Consider the following 17766-nt stretch of genomic DNA (forward strand, 5'->3'; position numbering starts at 1 on the left):
TGTATCTTTATCATTTATCAATTCTGATTGAAATTACCTACTTAAAATTATCTGTTAGATTAAGGACCTGCCCGAAACGCTGTGCGTACTAGTGGCTTTACAAGAATGTAAATACTGTACTATCCAATGTATTCTCACAAACCCAATGTACCTTCTTGTATATATATAAATAAATAAATAAATAAATAAATAAATAAATAAATAAATGAACTGTGAAACAAAATGTTTCGAGGTAGTACAAAAGAATGTAGGGAATTCTATACCCGGTATTATATAAATGACGAGGATAAGGGCAAGAGGTGTCCTACTGAGACTAGGTAATACTTACAGAGTTACAATTCTTTGTGCTCTGGAAAGGAATGGTAAACGCCCTACTTGGGTAAGTAATTACAAACTTTGAACGAAAGCATAGGGTTGCAGCGAGTGTCAATACTGACGAGAACTGCTTTATGTGTTCCAAAGGTACAGTGAAGTCCTAGATGTGAAAGTAACTAAAGTCCGATGCGTCCTCCTACGTTTGTACTGCAAAGTTGAACAGAATACCCTGGAGACAGATAAAAGTACCAGAGTACCCGAGGGGGTGGTCTGTCTGAGTGAGAAGCTTCTTTCGGGACGATACCAAGGTGGATAAACAGGACAGAGCAAAGGTTATCGGATTAACTAACCATTACGAGTATAAATTTGTGCATAAAACATCACGTAATCTAAAGTCAATCCAATAGTAACAAATTGCTACATCTGAAATATATAAAGCATTAGTCAGTATTAAATACTCAAAAAGAGTTCCGAAAACAAACATGTGTTAAAGCCAGGTAACAATTGTACACAACTTTAAGTAATGGAACTAGGAGCATTACCTGAGAAAAGACTCCTAGGACAGGTCCCCCAAATTAATGTGACGTGCTCGGTGATAGGGCAGCCACTATCCTGGCAGGTGATGAGTGCCAAACGTACAATAATAAAAAAAAGGTAACAAAGTAAAATAAACTGCTAATCCATTACGTTGTGTGAGTAAGTCGCAGGGAATAAACAAAATAATAAACAATTTAAATATTTTACTTTAACGAAACTTAACAAAAATTTACTTAAATTGTATAGAAAATAATAATAAACAGTTAATGACAAAAATCCTTGAACCATTTGGCTTATCACAAACAAAGAAAAAGTATGTATAAGGTACATTACATTAATAATAATGTTGAATGATGCACTTTATACAAAATGCTCTAAGCGTCGTCCGTCACCCATCATAAGAACGTTGAGGTGCGGGAAGATGTGAGCTTAATACGAGCACCAGAAGGGTTCTGCTCGACCAGGCCGCTGGCAAGTGCTTATATTCAAAATGGTGACGTCAGACAGGTAAGGTGGCAGGGGCTGGAATGAGAGCCGGCAGAGTAATGGTCATTAAAGGGGTGGTGAAATGGCAGCCGGAAGCACCATTTGGTCACCACTTGGTCCGGGAGACATCTCCCGTCACGCAGGGTGCAGTTGCGCCTCCACAGATCTCCAGTATCATCTTTTGATACTGGTAATGGCTCGAAAGGGCCACCACTTACGGGCTATTCATGCCCGTGCCACCTCTTGGGTGGCTTAATCTTCATCAATCAATCGGCAGCCGGAAAGTCTCATGTGGGCGGTTCTCGTGGAAGGTGGTGGTGGTGGGTAGCGGGGTGGTGTGAAGGAAAGATTGGACAATACCTTTTGAAACGTATTACTGGCGATTCCTGATGTTGAAGGGTAGCATGCTGATATTGAAGACGGTCGGAAGGGGCAGAATCCACTGCTATGCAGGGGGATAACCGTAACAATAGTCGACACTTCCTGCTGTTGGAAAAACACAATCATTTCTTACTTAATATAATGCACTGGAACAGAATGTACTGAGAAGCATTTGGAATATTCCTAATGCACAATGGAATCTTGTTTCAAACACCACAGATAAACTATGAGTGCGGGAATGGCAGCCAACTCATCTTTTATCAAGTCATTGAAAGTAGCAATAATTAATAAACTGGGTTCTTCCCCCTGTTAAAACACTATTATTGTATAGAAAAGTAATTACCAGGAATAATCTACGTAACTTGGGGGTGCATAATAACCCATACAACAGTAGCCAAAGTAGGAGAAAATGGGATGTTTGTTTACATTTGGGCGACAGCAGCGCGACTTGTGACAATGGCACGATGCTTAGGTGGACCCCACAACAAAAATGACGATGTCCGGAGGCCGACGGTAATGCAGAGACGATGATAATACGATGCTGTTTGCCTCACTAGCTTGGCAAAGTTCACTGATGGGTGATGGCGACAGGAGTGGCGGCATGATTGGCGGCGGTGTGGCTGGTGGCATCATTCTTCAAGCGCAGGCGTCACAAATTGTTCTTCAAAAACTGCACAATACATCTGATGAGCAGTTGAAGCTGGAGATGATAATTGACGACGATTGCACTAGCTAGAACAGAAAGGCAAACATACACATGGCTTGTGGTTTGTGGGTGTGTTACGGACCCAAGCCCAGCGTCCGAGCACGGAGCAGTGACGACCGCGCCATCTGTGGGTAGGCTCCCGAAACCCCCTCCAAATGGACGATGCCATCTAGTGAGAACGAGATATACCGGCCACAGAGGCTGGTTTCCCGTCCTAATCAGCTCGTAACATAGCCGCTGCTGACCTCTGGTGAGGTGGCGCTTAGACAGTAACGCCATCTATGGAGTGGATAGGTGGACGTTTGTGTCTAAGCCTGTAAGTGAGGTGCCGTAGAGTGTAACCAGTACTGATGACACGTCTGATTACAGAGTCAACCTGGGACTGCTGAATCGGACGGAGGATCAGTCTACCCAAGGCAGCCATAGGATCTCCACGAGTTTGCTGTAGAAGCTGTGAGTCACCCCCCGGATGAACACTATTGTGTTAGCCTGCCTGTGACGTGGCAGTTGAGGAATTGTCGTGCCCGGGGCTGACTGGCGGAGAAGACTAGCCACTGGGGTGTTGTGAGAGGAGAGTGATCAGCGAAATCACACGAGGCTCCTGCCTAGGGCTCGCAACCCTAGTACCGGTCATGGAGTGGCCTACGCAGCAGAGCTCATTGGAACCTGCCAGCTACAGGCTTGATTTGTGGTTGAAGGCCTCCACGACGGTGCACCCAGTGGGACTGTGATTTGGCTGGCCTGTGGCCAGGGTAGACTCGTTAAGAGAATCTAAGGATTCATCGAGAGGCCACGAGACGAGGACCAGGGCTACGCGTCTTGAGCACCGTGAAACCTCCTGAGTCTTCAGAGGAAGACCATTCTGTGTACATAAGTGTAGTCATAGTAACCGCGTGTGACTGTTTATATATTTATTTATGGTGGTGGTGTAATTATATATTTAATTTTGTGCAGTTTTATCCCTTCCCCTTTAATTTACTTGCGTTATGGAACACACTCCTTGAAAGCCACTACTAACTTGGGGCCGGATACCCAAACTCTAATAACATCAGAGAAAGAACCTAGTTGCGACCCAATAGGGCCGTAACAGGGTGGCACGGGAAATTCAAAATGGCTGGCGTTGGAAGTGTCCTCTCCTCTCACTAATGAAATGGCATTCTCGCTTCTAAATAGTGTACTTATTTTGAGAATGTTGACCTAGAGTAGTAGTTGATAATAGAACCCAGGACTGGTACAATATTGGTGACGAGAAGGTGTAGTGGTGGCGGGTCTAGACACGTGGCAAGTCTGGCAAATTCGAGTTTCTGGCTCAGAAAAAAAATAAGATCCCACTGCTGCTACCAGCACTGGGATCTGTGTGGCGGAGGACAGTGTGGCAGAGGACAGTTTGGCGGAGGACTGAGAGGTGGAAGACTGTTTGACGGGTACGTGTACCCGGGAAGTGTGTACCCGGAAAGTGTGTACCCGGAAAGTGTGTACCCGGAAAGTGTGTACCCGGAAAGCGTGTACCCGGGAAGCGTGTACCCGGGAAGCGTGTACCCGGGAAGCGTGTACCCGGGAAGCGTGTACCCGGGAAGCGTGTACCCGGGTACACACTTCCCTCACTCATCATTACACTCGCCGCGGGTGCAGGATGGGGGAGGAGTGGTTGAGGTAGACAGTGAGGGAGCCCCTCCTCCAGTATAATGTTTTTTTTTATTTTGTTGCTAAATAATTATTAATGATGAGACATGGAAAGTCTCCATGCGAAGATGGGATGTGTATAATAATATTGCTCATCCTTTTGTTTCCCTGTTAGTTTATTTTGATGTTGATATTGTGAACGAGGGAATTGACAGATGATAGATGCGCCATAGTTGTTGGTGGGAGTGACTCCTGGAGCTAGAGGGGGATGCCACCAGATGTGGTGGCGATGGTATGGTGGTAGGAGCATGGTTAGTACCTCAAACGTCTCACTACACTCCAGTCTTCAGCTTGACAAGGCTGTAATGGGATAGAATCTGCGTTTGACCTGATGGAGGGCTGACAGAGGAGACCTTAGGCTAGTGTGTGGTTTTAAGACTCCAGGCTTAATGTGAGTGTTTGTGTTCAACCTCTGGTCTACAAATGAACCAGAAACATTGTTATGTTCATACTCATACATCAAGCGTTTGACATGTGGCGTTGGTGGTAGCTCCAGCACGGGGTACATTCACCTCCTTCTGTACTGCAAAAAACCTTTCAACATCAATATGGAGCAGCCTACCTGACAACCTACACTCACCAAAAACAGTCATCTCCTCCTCCAGCTATTGTGCATGAGGTTTTAAACTAACTCACTCTCACTCTCATGGATCTGTGGATGGGTCTGCCACCAAATTCTGCAGGTCTCAATGCAATAGTAGGGGAAAAATTCCCTGACTATTGTTGTTGTTGCGATTGAGAAGAACTGCATTCAGTCTGATGGCATAAGGAATTGGCAAGTGATTGATGATGCCAGGGGGTGGAGGGAGGGAGCAGGAGGGAGGGGGGAGAGATGTTAATAGAGAGAGAGATGCCTTTTAACCCTCCAGTTTAGTAATGTCACACCTACTACTTCGCGAAGATGTCTCGGGATCCTCGTCTGACTTAGAAACGTTTAGGGGTGACGGACCGCACCCGGACTCCAGGAGTTTTTCTTCTTTTCCGACGTGAAATGGGATATACAGAAAAATACACCAGACGCCCCTGCCGAGATGTAACGTTTAATTACTATGTCATGTGTGAGAAGTCTGGAAGGTAGAAGCCAGGTAATGTCCAAAACACCTTGCTATACTACTGACCATCAGATTGACAAGTCTATGTGCTTGTGTAATACCCAGTAACTGCTCTGATCTGCAGGAGACCTGATGAAGGGAAGACCTTGACAGACCCTTGGTTAGTGTATGGTTTTAATATTCCGAGCCTGTGTGAGAGGGTTGTGGTGGACAGCTAACATTACCGGACATATGACCGCACGCTCCCCTCCCTCACCCCCACCCCATTATTATCCCACACCTCCCTAACCTAACCTTCCACATACTGCACCTGGTCTCCTAGGTCTGGAGATGCCATGTGCTGCCAGCATGCAGAATTCTATACCCTCCCATGCTTAACACTATCTCTAAGCATACACACCTGTACATCTCTACATTCCAAATACATTCACTTTCAATATACACACCTGCACACATGCTACACACCTGCAACACATGCTCACTCTATCCTTACATCATCCCCTCCCACCCCCATTAAACACTTGGTGACGTAAAACGTCCGCGAGCGGGGCACTTCTCTCCCTCTCCCCCACCTGGACAGACGCCACCACAGGTGGCACGGATGCTCTATGTCACAATTTATTCTACTCTCAGCATGCACGAAGGACGACTTGGCGTGCACGGAGGACAGCTTGGCGTGCACGCCGGACGGCTTGGCGTGTATGCAGGACAGCTTGGCATGCACAGAGGACAGCTTGGCGTGCACAGAGGACGGCTTGGCGTGTACGCAGGACGGCTTGGCGTGCACAGAGGACGGCTTGGCGTGTACGCAGGACGGCTTGGCGTGCACAGAGGACGGCTTGACGTGTAGACAGGACGGCTTGGCGTGCACAGAAGACGGCTTTGCGTGCACGTGAGACAGCTTGCCGTGCACGGTGAACAGCCTGTTGTGCACGAAGGTAGGATTGACGTACACGGTGGACGTCCTGGTGTGCACGGAGAATGGCTTAGCGTGTACAGAAGATGGTTTGGTATGCACGGAGGACGGCTTTGCGTGAACAGAGGACGGCTTACTTTGCATGGAGGAGAGCTTGGCGTGCACGGAGAACACGCTCCGGTGCTCATTTGGAGTCTCAGATTCGCTCCCTTTCCTACATTCATCTTTCTCTCTGCTCGTCGTCTCTTTACTTGGGTTTCACGTGGCGGGTTCCTGATGATCTCCTTGGCAGTGACCATTTCCCCATCCTTGTTACCTTTTTCTCTTTTCACCCTCCCCTCTTCTTCCCTAGGTGGCAGTTTGCTAAGGCAGACTGGAACCTATTTACCCTCAGTGCTGCTCTCTCCACCCTTTCCATTCTGCCTCTCCTTCGCGCTCTCCTCCTTTTTCATAACACCATCTTTGACGCTGCCCTCCACTCTATTTCTCGTTCTTCCTTTCGTGGAACGCGGAAGTGCGTTCCCTGGTGGAATGCGGACTATGCTCGGGCTATCCGCTGTAAGCGTGCAGCCTGGAAGAGACACCGCCGCCGGCAGACGGCTGATTCTTTTCTTTTGTTTCGGAAGGCGAGTGCGGTGGCCCATAGGACCATCCGTACAGCTAAGCTTGAGTGTTGAAAGTGTTATGTTTCCACCATTACATCTGAAACTCCTCGGCCGCAGATCTGGAAGTGTAACCGCAAGATAGCAGGTAAGTTCGTTCCTGATGTCTCGCCGGTCCTTCACCTCTGTGGTACTCTTGTGGTGGATCCGTTTAGGTCGTAACGAAACTGGGTTCCCACTTTTCTTCTGTTAGCTCTGGTTCTCATCTTCCTCAACCTTTCCTTCTTCGTAAGCCTGTTCTTGAATCTCGTCTTTTATATTTCTGCACCCATCTTCGTCTTCCCTATAACGACCTCTTCTCTCTCTCTGAACTTCAATCTGCCCTGGCCCTCTGCGGTTCTATGGCAGTGGGCTCCGATGGCTATCATTATGAGATTCTTTGCCATCTCCCTCCGTGCACGTCTCAGTATTTACTGAGTCTGTATAATTAGGTCTGGGAGTCGTCGTCAGTCCCTGAGGACTGGCTCGATGCTGGTGTCCTCCCTGGTTAACGTTCGTCTGAAGTGGTTCTTAGAACACTATCACCGCCTCATCCCTTCTCAATTTGGTTTTTGCAACTGACGCAGCACAACAGATGTCCTGATGAACTTGGAGGTCTATATTCGTACTGCTTTTGCTGCGAAGACCTCCATTGTTACCGTTCTTTTTTACCTGGAAAAGGCTTACGACACAACCTGGTGATATCATATTCTGTCCCACCTTCATTCTTTTGGCCTTCGTGGTAATCTCCCTCGCTTTCTCCTAAGCTTCCTCTCTTGTCGTTCCTTTTGAGTGAGGCTTGGTACCACTCCCTCTGCCTCTTTTCGGCAATATGAGGGTGTACCACAGGGTTGTGTTCTGAGCACTACTTTTTTTCTAGTTGCCTTCAATGGTCTTCTTTCCTCCCTTCTTTCTGGCATCTTCTCCGCTCTCTATGTCGACGATCTTACCCTTTGTTGTCATGGTGTAATTTGCCTCTCCTTCAACTTGTGATTGATTCCATGTCATCTTGGGCCACCGATTATGGCTTCCGGTTCTCTACGTCAAAGACTTGTGCTATGACTTTTACTCAGAAGCATGTCGTTCTTCGTCTCTCTCTGTCGTTCTATTGTCATCCTGTTGAGTACAAGGATTCCACTACGCTTTTGGAGTTAATCTTTGACACTCGTTTGTCTTGGTCGCCCATTATCTCTTACCTCAGAGTTGAATGCTCTATGGCCCTTACCATCCTTAAGGTTTGGTCCTGTACTTCTTGGGGAGCGGATAGGCGCACTCTCCTCGCTTTACATTTCTCTCTCGTCCTGTTTAAACCCGATTATAGCTGCCCTGCTTACTCGTCTGCTTCTCCTTCTACTCTTCTCTGCCTTGATGCTTTGCACCCTACTGGATTGCACTTCAGCTTTGGTGCCTTTCGTTCGACTCCCGCCCTCAGCTTGTATGTTGACACTGGCTTCCTATCTCTCCGGGACCGCCGTGATCGCAACTGTCTTCGCTATCTTGTGCGGTCCATACAACATCCTTCCTCTCGCCTCTGTCATGCTTTGACTTTTACCCCTCCTGTAGTTTCTGTTCCTCCTCACCATCTCCCTCTTTCTGTCCGGTTATCTCACTTACAGGATTCTCTTTCAGTTCGTATTTCTAATGTTTCTCCTCCTGTTGTTTCTTCCTTGTCCCCATGGAGTCCCCCTTCCAAAGTTTTGCACATCCTTAACCTGCATCACTAAATCTTTTACCCCTCCTACGGTTCTGAAACGCCTTTTCCTTGAGCATTTTCTTCGTACTCCCGCTCGGTTTCTATCTTCACCAATGGGTCTAAGTCTGCAGACGGTGTAGGCTACGATGTTGTTTTTCCTGACAACACTTATGTGTCGTCTACCTCCGGAGACCAGCATCTTCACAGCGGAACTTTATGCTATTCTCTATGCTCTTCGTCTCCTGCTTTCTCGTTTTCAATCTTCCTCTGTATTTGTCGTTGACTCTCTTAGTGCCTTCATGGCTCTCGGGTCCTTTAATCCAGTCCATCCATTGGTTGTCGAGATTCAGCAGTGGCTGTTTCTTATTTCCTGTAAATTTAAATCAGTTGAGTTTTGCTGGGTTCCCAGCCATATTGGTGTCTCTTTAAATGAGCATGCAGATGCTGCCACTAGAGAAGCTGTCCGCTCTTGTCTCATCTCCCGTAAAGGTATTCCTTATTCCGACTTTTACCCAGTTTACGATTTCAAAGGATTTCTCCATCCTTACCCGTTGGCAGGATTGTTGGTCTTCTGTTACTGGTAACAATCTGCGTACTCTTAAGAGTAGTGTGTCCTCATGGCCGTCCTCCTGCCACTGTAACCGGTGAAGGGACGTGGCTCTGGTAAGGTTGCGTATTGGCCATACACATTTAACTCACGGTCACTTGATGGAGCGCCACCCTGCTCCTTATTGTTCAAATTGCATTGTCCCTCTTACAGTCATGCATATCTTTGCTGAATGTCCTGACTTCCATGACGAGCCATAGAAGTCTTGTTTTCCGACCGTCCCTCGCGGTCGCTTGTCCCTCGATAGAATTCTTGGTGAATCAGATAATATGGATTTGGTTCGCCTTATGCGTTTCTGTTCTCGTATTAGCAACGTTGGTGATATTTAGCGCCCTCTGATTATTCCGCACATTTGATGGTGCAACATAGCCTTCCCAGTTTGGTGCCTTCTTTTGATACTTACTTACTTGTTGTGCACAGAGGATGGCTTGGCGTGAAGGGAGGATAGCTTGGCACGCAAGAAAGGATTGCTTGGTGTGCATGGAGGATGGCTTAGCGTGCATGGATGATGGATTGGCATTTACGGAGGATGGATTGGCATGCACGGAGGATGGATTGGCATGCACGGAGGACGGCTTAGCATGCACGGAGGATGGCTTGCATGCACGGAGAACGGCTCGGCGTGCACGGAGGACGTCTTGGCGTGCACAGAGGATAGAATGGCGTGCATGAAGGATGGCTTAGCGTGCACGGAGGACACCATGGAGTGCACGGAGTATTGCTTGACGTGCATGGAGAATCGCTTGACGTGCATGGAGTATGGCTTTGATTTCACGAAGGACGGCTTTGCGTGATCGGAGAACAGCTTTACGTGCAAGGAGGATGCCATGGCATGCACGGAGGATAGCTTGCATGATCGGAGAACAGCTTTGAGTGCTCGGAGGATGGCTTGGCGTGCATGAGGGACGAATTTGTGCACGGAAGATGGCTTGGCGTGCACGGAGTATGGCTTGCCGTGCACGGAGGATGGCTTGGCGTGCATGGAGTTTTACTAGGCGTGCACGGAGGACGGCTTATCGTGCACGGAAGATGGTTATTGTGCACGGAGGACGGCTTGACGTGCACGAAGGATGGCTTATCATTCACGGAGGATGGCTTTGCGTGCACAGAGGATGGCTTTGCGTGCACGAAGGACGGCTTTGTCCACACGCATGATTGCTAGACGTGCATGGAAAACAGCTTTGCGTGCACGGAGGACAGCTTATTGTGCACGGAGGATGGCTTGGCGTGAACAGAGAATGGCTTGGTGGGCACCGAGGACGGATTGGCGTGCATGGAGAATCACTTGCTGTGTGTTGGAAATAACCAACAGTTTCATAAATCTCTTGTATTTTTGTACAATATTTTCTATTAACAACAAGTAGTTACTAAAAATTACTAACTTGTAAAATTAATCATTATCAGGATTTTATAATACGCAGTATTTACCAAATCCTTCCTACTACGTGTCCCAACAGGCAGCACCAGGAAATATCTCCACATTGTTGTATTTAAAACAGAGTCCAGTTTATTATTGCCTTTACTAAGGATAATTACTTACTAATAAGTTTGTTTTCGAAGCACATTGCTGCTTACTGGAACTCCCTTATTTAGTTGATATTAAACATTCCAGGGGAAATTATTTAAGTGTAAAATGATTCCACTTTATATTCTTCATTTATTTACGTAGCTTTAATAAACCCGACTTATGCTATGAGGAGTTATATTATAACATGAAAGATTTAAACGTGACATAAATACTCGTCACAATCTCTTCTTTCCTTAGTTAATTCAGAAACATATAAATTCATTTACGCTCGAGGTATCTACCGAGAGCCGCGCATGCGCAATCGGGAGGAGGAAGAAGACGAGAGAGCGTCGATAGCTACCACCTGAGAGAGAGACGCCATTAACAACGTGCCTCTACGAGAGAGAGAGACGTCATTAACAGCGTACTGCAGAACGCATCAACACTTGCCTCTCCGACGCCATTACAGGGAAGCGTGGGCAACTATCTTGCCAAGTTACTGTGTTGCACAACTCCTACTTAACGACTCATAGTTACGTCATCCTACCATCAGCGGGTGCCAGAGTTTGTGGAGATCTACATCTGCATGCAACACAATTTCGGGAGAGCATAATTCAAGTTCCTACTGATGTTTGTGATATAAGTGCACTTAGTAATATTTTTCATATGTAGGTTGCTCGTTCGTTATGCCACACAACAACAACTAAAACAAAGTTAGTTGAATTCAATCTAGACTCCCACTTTTCAATGAGAAATATTGATATTAACGATAGTCTAGACAACTGTTATAAAAAAATGGTGGTCTTGCTATGGGGAAACTAGTGCTATTCAGGGGTAAGGTCAGTCAGAATAAAGATGTATCTATTTGGGGAGATCAGTAAGGCCCGGCCCCCATGGAAACTAGAAGTAGTGCTGACTACTTGGCTACACAACAAGGTCAGTCTAGGGAATGATCAAGATCTCCTACACAGGAAGAACGATACTCTTATAATTCATGTACTTATTTATTAATCCCTTAACAGCCCGCCATATACATTCACACCAATAACAATAATAATAATAACTTTACCACCCTACCTTACGTTAAAAGCCTTGGTCCACATAAGCAGGATACAAGGTTTTACACTGAACACAAGCTAGGGTAAAGCTCTACTATTGAATAACTTGAAGTTAGAGTCAGCTTAGGGTAGGGGACCACGTGGTTCCAATGGGACCCCCTTTAGAATAACTAGTAATATAAACTCTAAACACACCTACTAGACACAAAATATACTACTCTACACATAGAACATGAGTATGCCAGACATGGAATAATAACTCAGTTGGTACTTATCTTGAACAAGACACAGAAATAAGGAAACGAAGAGGAGGGAGAGAAGGTTCCTTTCACCACAGCCAGCCAGCAGAGAAGACCGCTTCAGCCCCGATCATGCAGCCTCCCGCATCGTGTGGTGCCGGGAAGAGCCTAAATGATCGTGCAGCTAAGCACATTAAAACATTTTCCCCTATGCCTCCTATTGTTACTTTACTCGTTCTAAGGATAGTTAATCTTATAACAATGTTACTTAATCCACAACAAGCTCAAGAGTCTGACTGCTTTGTGAGCAACAAGAATTGTCTTACGTCTGGCAGGGAAGATACAAACAAAGACACATTGAGTTGCGCTTTGCTACTCTAACGTAGCCTATTTAGTTAAATTTTGACCTCTGGTTTCCACTGAAGAACCCAGGGTCGTAACAACAACCTTTACATTTAATTTGCCTTCCAGCTTGACTGGGAGCGGCGTGAAGGAGAAGAATTAATTTCATTCCATGTGCTTGCTCGACACGGCGTTGCAATAAGTGTGCTGTCGTTATCGCCCCACATGCTTCCAATTAATTCAGTCGAACAGCTAAACTGACTTGATTTTCTAGTAGTGTAGTATTAGATATACTAACATCTAGTTACATGAATGATTTCCTTCCAAACTGCCATGACAGTTATACTATTTACTAACTACATTTATTTGATTTATATATGATCCATGATATTAATTTGCATACATATTTCTTTCTGACGATTGAACCAGCGTCGGATTATTGGTGCTAGAACTTAATTGTATCCTAGCGCTCGTACCCCCAATTTGTGAAAGTTAATTTGACTCTCATTTCATAATACAGTTTCACTAAGATCCATAGGACACATGTTCTTGGTATCAATCTAATCCACTATCTCTTTTGCTTTTTGTCTCTTCATTTTAATTACAAACATTGTAATTAAAACAATATTGTATCGTGCACGAAGGGTGGCTCGGCGTGCACGGAGGATGGCTTGTCGTGCACGGAGGATGGCGTGGCGTGCACGGAGGACGGCTTGGCGTGCACGGAGGATGGCTTGTCGTTCACGGAGGATGGCGTGGCGTGCACGGACGACGGCTTGGCGTGCACAGAGGACGGCGTGGCGTGCACGGAGTCCTGGGCTGACTCCTTGTCTTCGTTTAGGGAACGGTTATTGCGTGAGGTGTGACCTGGTGGAGGAGGGGCTGGGGAGGCGCCCCCGAGGTACACTGTGTCTCACTGTAACCTCCTGGACGCTCCTTCCTGGACCCGTGTGATGGTGTGAGGCCATTGTGAGAGGAAACTTGCAGGGGACATCAACACTGGTAACCACGACCAAGGAGACGTTGATCCCAGCGAGTTTGTTACCATCATTATTGTGGTTCATGTGTTGCCACAGTTGTCCTCCACCTCGCCCAGCTTGGTCACCTCCATGGTCGCTAGAGTGACCATCATGGTCGCTAGAGTGACCACCATGGTCGCTAAAATGTACACGAGGGTCGCTAAAGTGACCACCATGGTCGCTAAAGTGACCACTATGGTAGCTAAAGTGACCACTATGGTCGCTAAAGTGACCACCATGGTCGCTAAAATGAACACCATGGTCGCTAAAGTGACCACCATGGTCGCTAAAGTGACCACCATGGTCGCTAAAGTGACCACCATGGTCGCTAAAGTGACCAACATGGTCGCTAAAGTAAGCACCATGGTCGCTAAAGTAACCACCATGGTCACTAAAGTGACAACCATGGTTGCTCAAGTGACCAACATGGTCGCTAAAGTAAGCAACATGGTCGCTAAAGTGACCACCATGGTCGCTAAAGTGACGTCCATGGTCGCTAAAGTGACCACCATGGTCGCTAAAGTGACCACCATGGTTGCTAAAGTGACCACCATGGTCGCTAAAGTGACCACCATGGTCGCTAAAGTGACCACCATGGTCTGTAAAGTGACATCCATGGTCGCTAAAGTGACCAACATGGTCGCTAAAGTGACCATGGTCACTAGGGTGACCTCCATGGTCGCTAAAGTGATCACCATGGTCGCTAAAGTGACGTCCATGGTCGCTAGAGTGACCACCATGGTCGCTAAAGTGACGTCCATGGTCACTAAAGTGACCACCATGGTCGCTAAAGTGACCAAGATAGTCGCTAGAGAGACGTCCATGGTCGCTAAAGTTACCATCATGGTCGCTAAAGTGACGTCCATGGTCACTAGGGTGACCTCCATGGTCGCTAAAGTTACCATCATGGTCGCTAAAGTGACGTCCATGGTCACTAAAGTGACCATCATGGTCGCTAAAGTGACCACCATAATTGCTAAAGTGACGTCCATGGTCGCTAAAGTGACCACCATGGTTACCTTGAGATGCTTCCGGGGCTTAGTTTCCCCGCGGCCCGGTCGTCGACCAGGCCTCCTGGTTGCTGGACTGATCAACCAGGCTGTTGGACGCGGCTGCTCGCAGCCTGACGTATGAGTCACAGCCTGGTTGATCAGGTATCCTTTGGAGGTGCATATCCAGTTCTCTCTTGAACACTGTGAGGGGTCGGCCAGTTATGCCCCTTATGTGTAGTGGAAGCGTGTTGAACAGTCTCGGGCCTCCGATGTTGATAGAGTTCTCTCTCAGAGTACCTGTTGCACCTCTGCTTTTCAACGGGGGTATTCTGCACATCCTGCCATGCCTCCTGGTCTCATGTGATGTTATTTCTGTGTACAGGTTTGGGACCAGCCCCTCTAACATTTTCCACGTGTAAATTATTATGTATCTCTCCCGCCTGCGTTCAAGGGAGTACAGATTTAGGCTCTTTAGTCGGTCCCAGTAATTTAGATGTTTTACTGAGTGGATTCTAGCTGTAAAGGATCTCTGCACGCTCTCCAGGTCAGCAATTTCTCCAGCTTTGAAAGGGGCTGTCATTGTGCAGCAGTACTCCACTCTAGAGAGCACAAGCGTTTTGAAAAGTATCATCATCGGTATAGCTTCTCTACTGTGAAAAGTTCTTGTCATCCAACCTGTCATTTTTCTTGCAGTTGTGACGGCTACTTTATTGTGTTCTTTAAAGGTAAGGTCTTCCGACATGAGTACACCCAGATCCTTTACATTGCCTTTTCGTTCTATGTTATGATTTGCCTGAGTTTTGTACGTGGCTTCCGTTTTTATATTTTCAATTTTTCCGTAGCGCATGAGCTGGAACTTATCCTCGTTAAACACTATATTATTTTCTGTAGCCCATAGAAAGACCTGATCTACATCTGATTGGAGGTTTGCCGTGTCCTCTATGTTGCCAACTCTCATGAAAATCCTAGTGTCATCTGCAAAGGATGATACAGTGCTATAGGTTGTGTTCTGGTCTATGTCCGATATGAGGATGAGAAAAAGTACTGGAGCAAACACAGTACCCTGGGGACTGAGCTCTTCACGGTTGATGGGCTGGATTTTATTTTGTTGACTATTACACATTGGGTTCTGTTAGTCAGGAAATTGTAGATCCATCTGCCTATTTTCCCGGTAATTCCTTTTGAACGCATTTTATGTGCAATAACACCATGGTAACATTTATCAAAGGCTTTTGCGAAATTTGTGTAAATTACATCAGCATTTTGTTTGTCTTCCATAGCATCTAATGCCATATCATAGTGGTCCAGCAACTGCGACAGGCAAGAGCGCCCTGTTCTGAAACCATGTTGTCCGGGGTTATGGAGATGCTGTGATTCCATGTATTTTGTGATCTTACTTCTTAGCACTCTCTCAAAATTTTTCATGATGTGCGATGTTAGTGCTATCGGTCTGTAATTTTTTGCCTCTGCCTTATTTCCTTCTCTATGGAGTGGTGCTATCTCTGCTGTTTTTAGTATGTTAGGAATAACGCCAGTATCTAGGCTTTGTCTCCACAGAATGTGGAGGGCCTGCGATAGGGTTTTTTTACAGTTCTTGATGAATATGGAGTTCCAAGAATCCGGGCCTGGTGCAGAGTGCATAGGCATACTGTTTATGGCTTCTTCAAAATCAAGTGGTTATAGGGCGACGTCTGATATATGATTTGATGTTGGTATCATATCCATGAAAAATTCATTTGGGTTATCAATTTTTAGTGCATTTAATAGCTCGCTGAAAACAGAGTCGTACTGCTTCCTCAATAACTTCCGTACTGGTCGCTAAAGTGACCACAATAGTCACTATAGTGACGACCATGGTCGCTAAAGTGACGACCATGGTCGCTAAAGTGACCACCATGGTCGCTAAAGTGACCACCATGGTCACTAAAGTGACCACCATGGTCGCTAAACTGACGTCCATGGTCGCTAAACTGACGTCCATGGTCGCTAAAGTGACCACCATGGTCGCTAAAGTGACCACCATGGTCACTAAAGTGACCACCATGGTCACTAAAGTGACCACCATGGTCGCTAAACTGACGTCCATGGTCGCTAAAGTGACCACAATGGTCGCTAAAGTGACGTCCATGGTCACTAAAGTGACCACCATGGTCGCTAAAGTGACCAAGATGGTCGCTAAAGTGACGTCCATGATCGCTAAAGTGACCACCATGGTCGCTAGAGTGACCACCATGGTCGCTAAAGTGACCACTATAGTCGCTAAAGTGACCACCATGGTCGCTAGAGTGACCACTATGGTCGCTAGAGTGACCACCATGGCCGCTAGAGTGACCACCATGGTAGCTAAAGTGACCACAAAGGTCGCTAAAGCGACCTTTATGGTCACTAAAGTGACCACCATGGTCGCAAAAGTGACCACCATGGTAGCTAAAGTGACCACCATGGTCGCTAAAGTGACCACGATGGTCGCTAAAGTGACCACTATGGTCGCTAAAGTGACCACAATGCTCGCTAAAGTGACCACCATGGTCGCTAAAGTGCCCATAATGGTCGCTAACGTGACCACTATAATAGCTAAAGTGACTACCATGGTCGCTAAAGTGACTACCATGGTCGCTAAAGTGACCACCATGGTTGCTAATGTGACCACCATGGTCGCTAAAGTGACCACAATGGCAGCTAAAGTGACCACCATGGTCGCTAAAGTGACCACTATGGTCGCTAAAGTGACCAATATGGTAGCTAAAGTGACCACTATGGTCGCTAATGTGACCACCGTGGTTGCTAGAGTGACCACCATGGCCGCTAGAGTGATCACAATGGTCGCTAAAGTGGCCACCAAGGTCGCTAAAGTGACCATCATGGTCGCTAAATCAGCACCATGGTCGCTAAAGTGACCACCATGACCGCTAGAGTGACCACTATGGTAGCTAAAGTGACCATCAAATTCGCTAAAGTGACCATCATGGTCGCTAAGGTGACCACCATGGTCGCTAAAGTGACCACCATGGTCGCTAAGGTGACCACCATGGTCGCTAAAGTGACCACTATGGTCAGTAAAAATTATCTTGAGATTATCTTGAGATGATTTCGGGGCTTTTTAGTGTCCCCGCGGCCCGGTCCTCGACCAGGCCTCCACCCCAGGAAGAAGCCCGTGACAGCTGACTATTTTACCCAGGTACCTATTTTACTGCTAGGTAACAGGGGCATAGGATGAAAGAAACTCTGCCCATTGTTTCTCGCTGGCGCCTGGGATCGAACCCAGGACCACAGGATCACAAGACCAGCGTGCTGTCCACTTGGCCGACCGGCTCCCTACCATGGTCGCTAAAGTGACTCCAAGGTCGCTAAAGTGACCACCATGGTCGCTAAAGTAAGCACCATGGTCGCTAAAGTGACCACCATTGTCGCTAAAGTGACCATAATGGTCGTTAAAGGGACCACCATGGTAGCTACAGTGACCACCATGGTCGCTAAAGTGACCACCATGGTCGCTAGAGTGACCACCATGGTCGCTAAATTGACCACCATCGTCGCAAAAGTGACCACAGTGGTCGGTAGGGTGACAACCATGGTCGCTAAAGTGACCACC

At 46.8% G+C, this 17766-nt stretch overlaps 1 protein-coding gene across 1 annotated transcript; it reads left to right on the forward strand.

Annotated features, from left to right (window-relative positions):
- Nucleotides 1-13314: 13314 nt before the first annotated feature.
- LOC138367045 (zonadhesin-like) lies at nt 13315-17071 on the forward strand. The gene is made up of 2 exons (XM_069328439.1): nt 13315-14196; nt 15956-17071. Exons 1-2 carry the CDS (start codon nt 13315-13317, stop codon nt 17069-17071), a joined length of 1998 nt encoding a protein of 665 aa, XP_069184540.1.
- The last annotated feature ends 695 nt before the right edge of the window (nt 17072-17766 follow it).

The sequence above is a fragment of the Procambarus clarkii genome, chromosome 21 (assembly GCF_040958095.1).
Source record: "Procambarus clarkii isolate CNS0578487 chromosome 21, FALCON_Pclarkii_2.0, whole genome shotgun sequence".
In the NCBI taxonomy this organism is placed as follows: domain Eukaryota; kingdom Metazoa; phylum Arthropoda; class Malacostraca; order Decapoda; family Cambaridae; genus Procambarus; species Procambarus clarkii.

Bases quoted from the DNA above. Each gene is read 5' to 3' on its own strand.
- LOC138367045 (XM_069328439.1), top strand. From the start codon at position 13,315: ATGGTCGCTAAAATGTACACGAGGGTCGCTAAAGTGACCACCATGGTC. The intron at 14,197-15,955 runs GTTACCTTGAGA...CGCTGAAAACAG, and splicing joins TCGCTAAAGTGACCACCATG to AGTCGTACTGCTTCCTCAAT.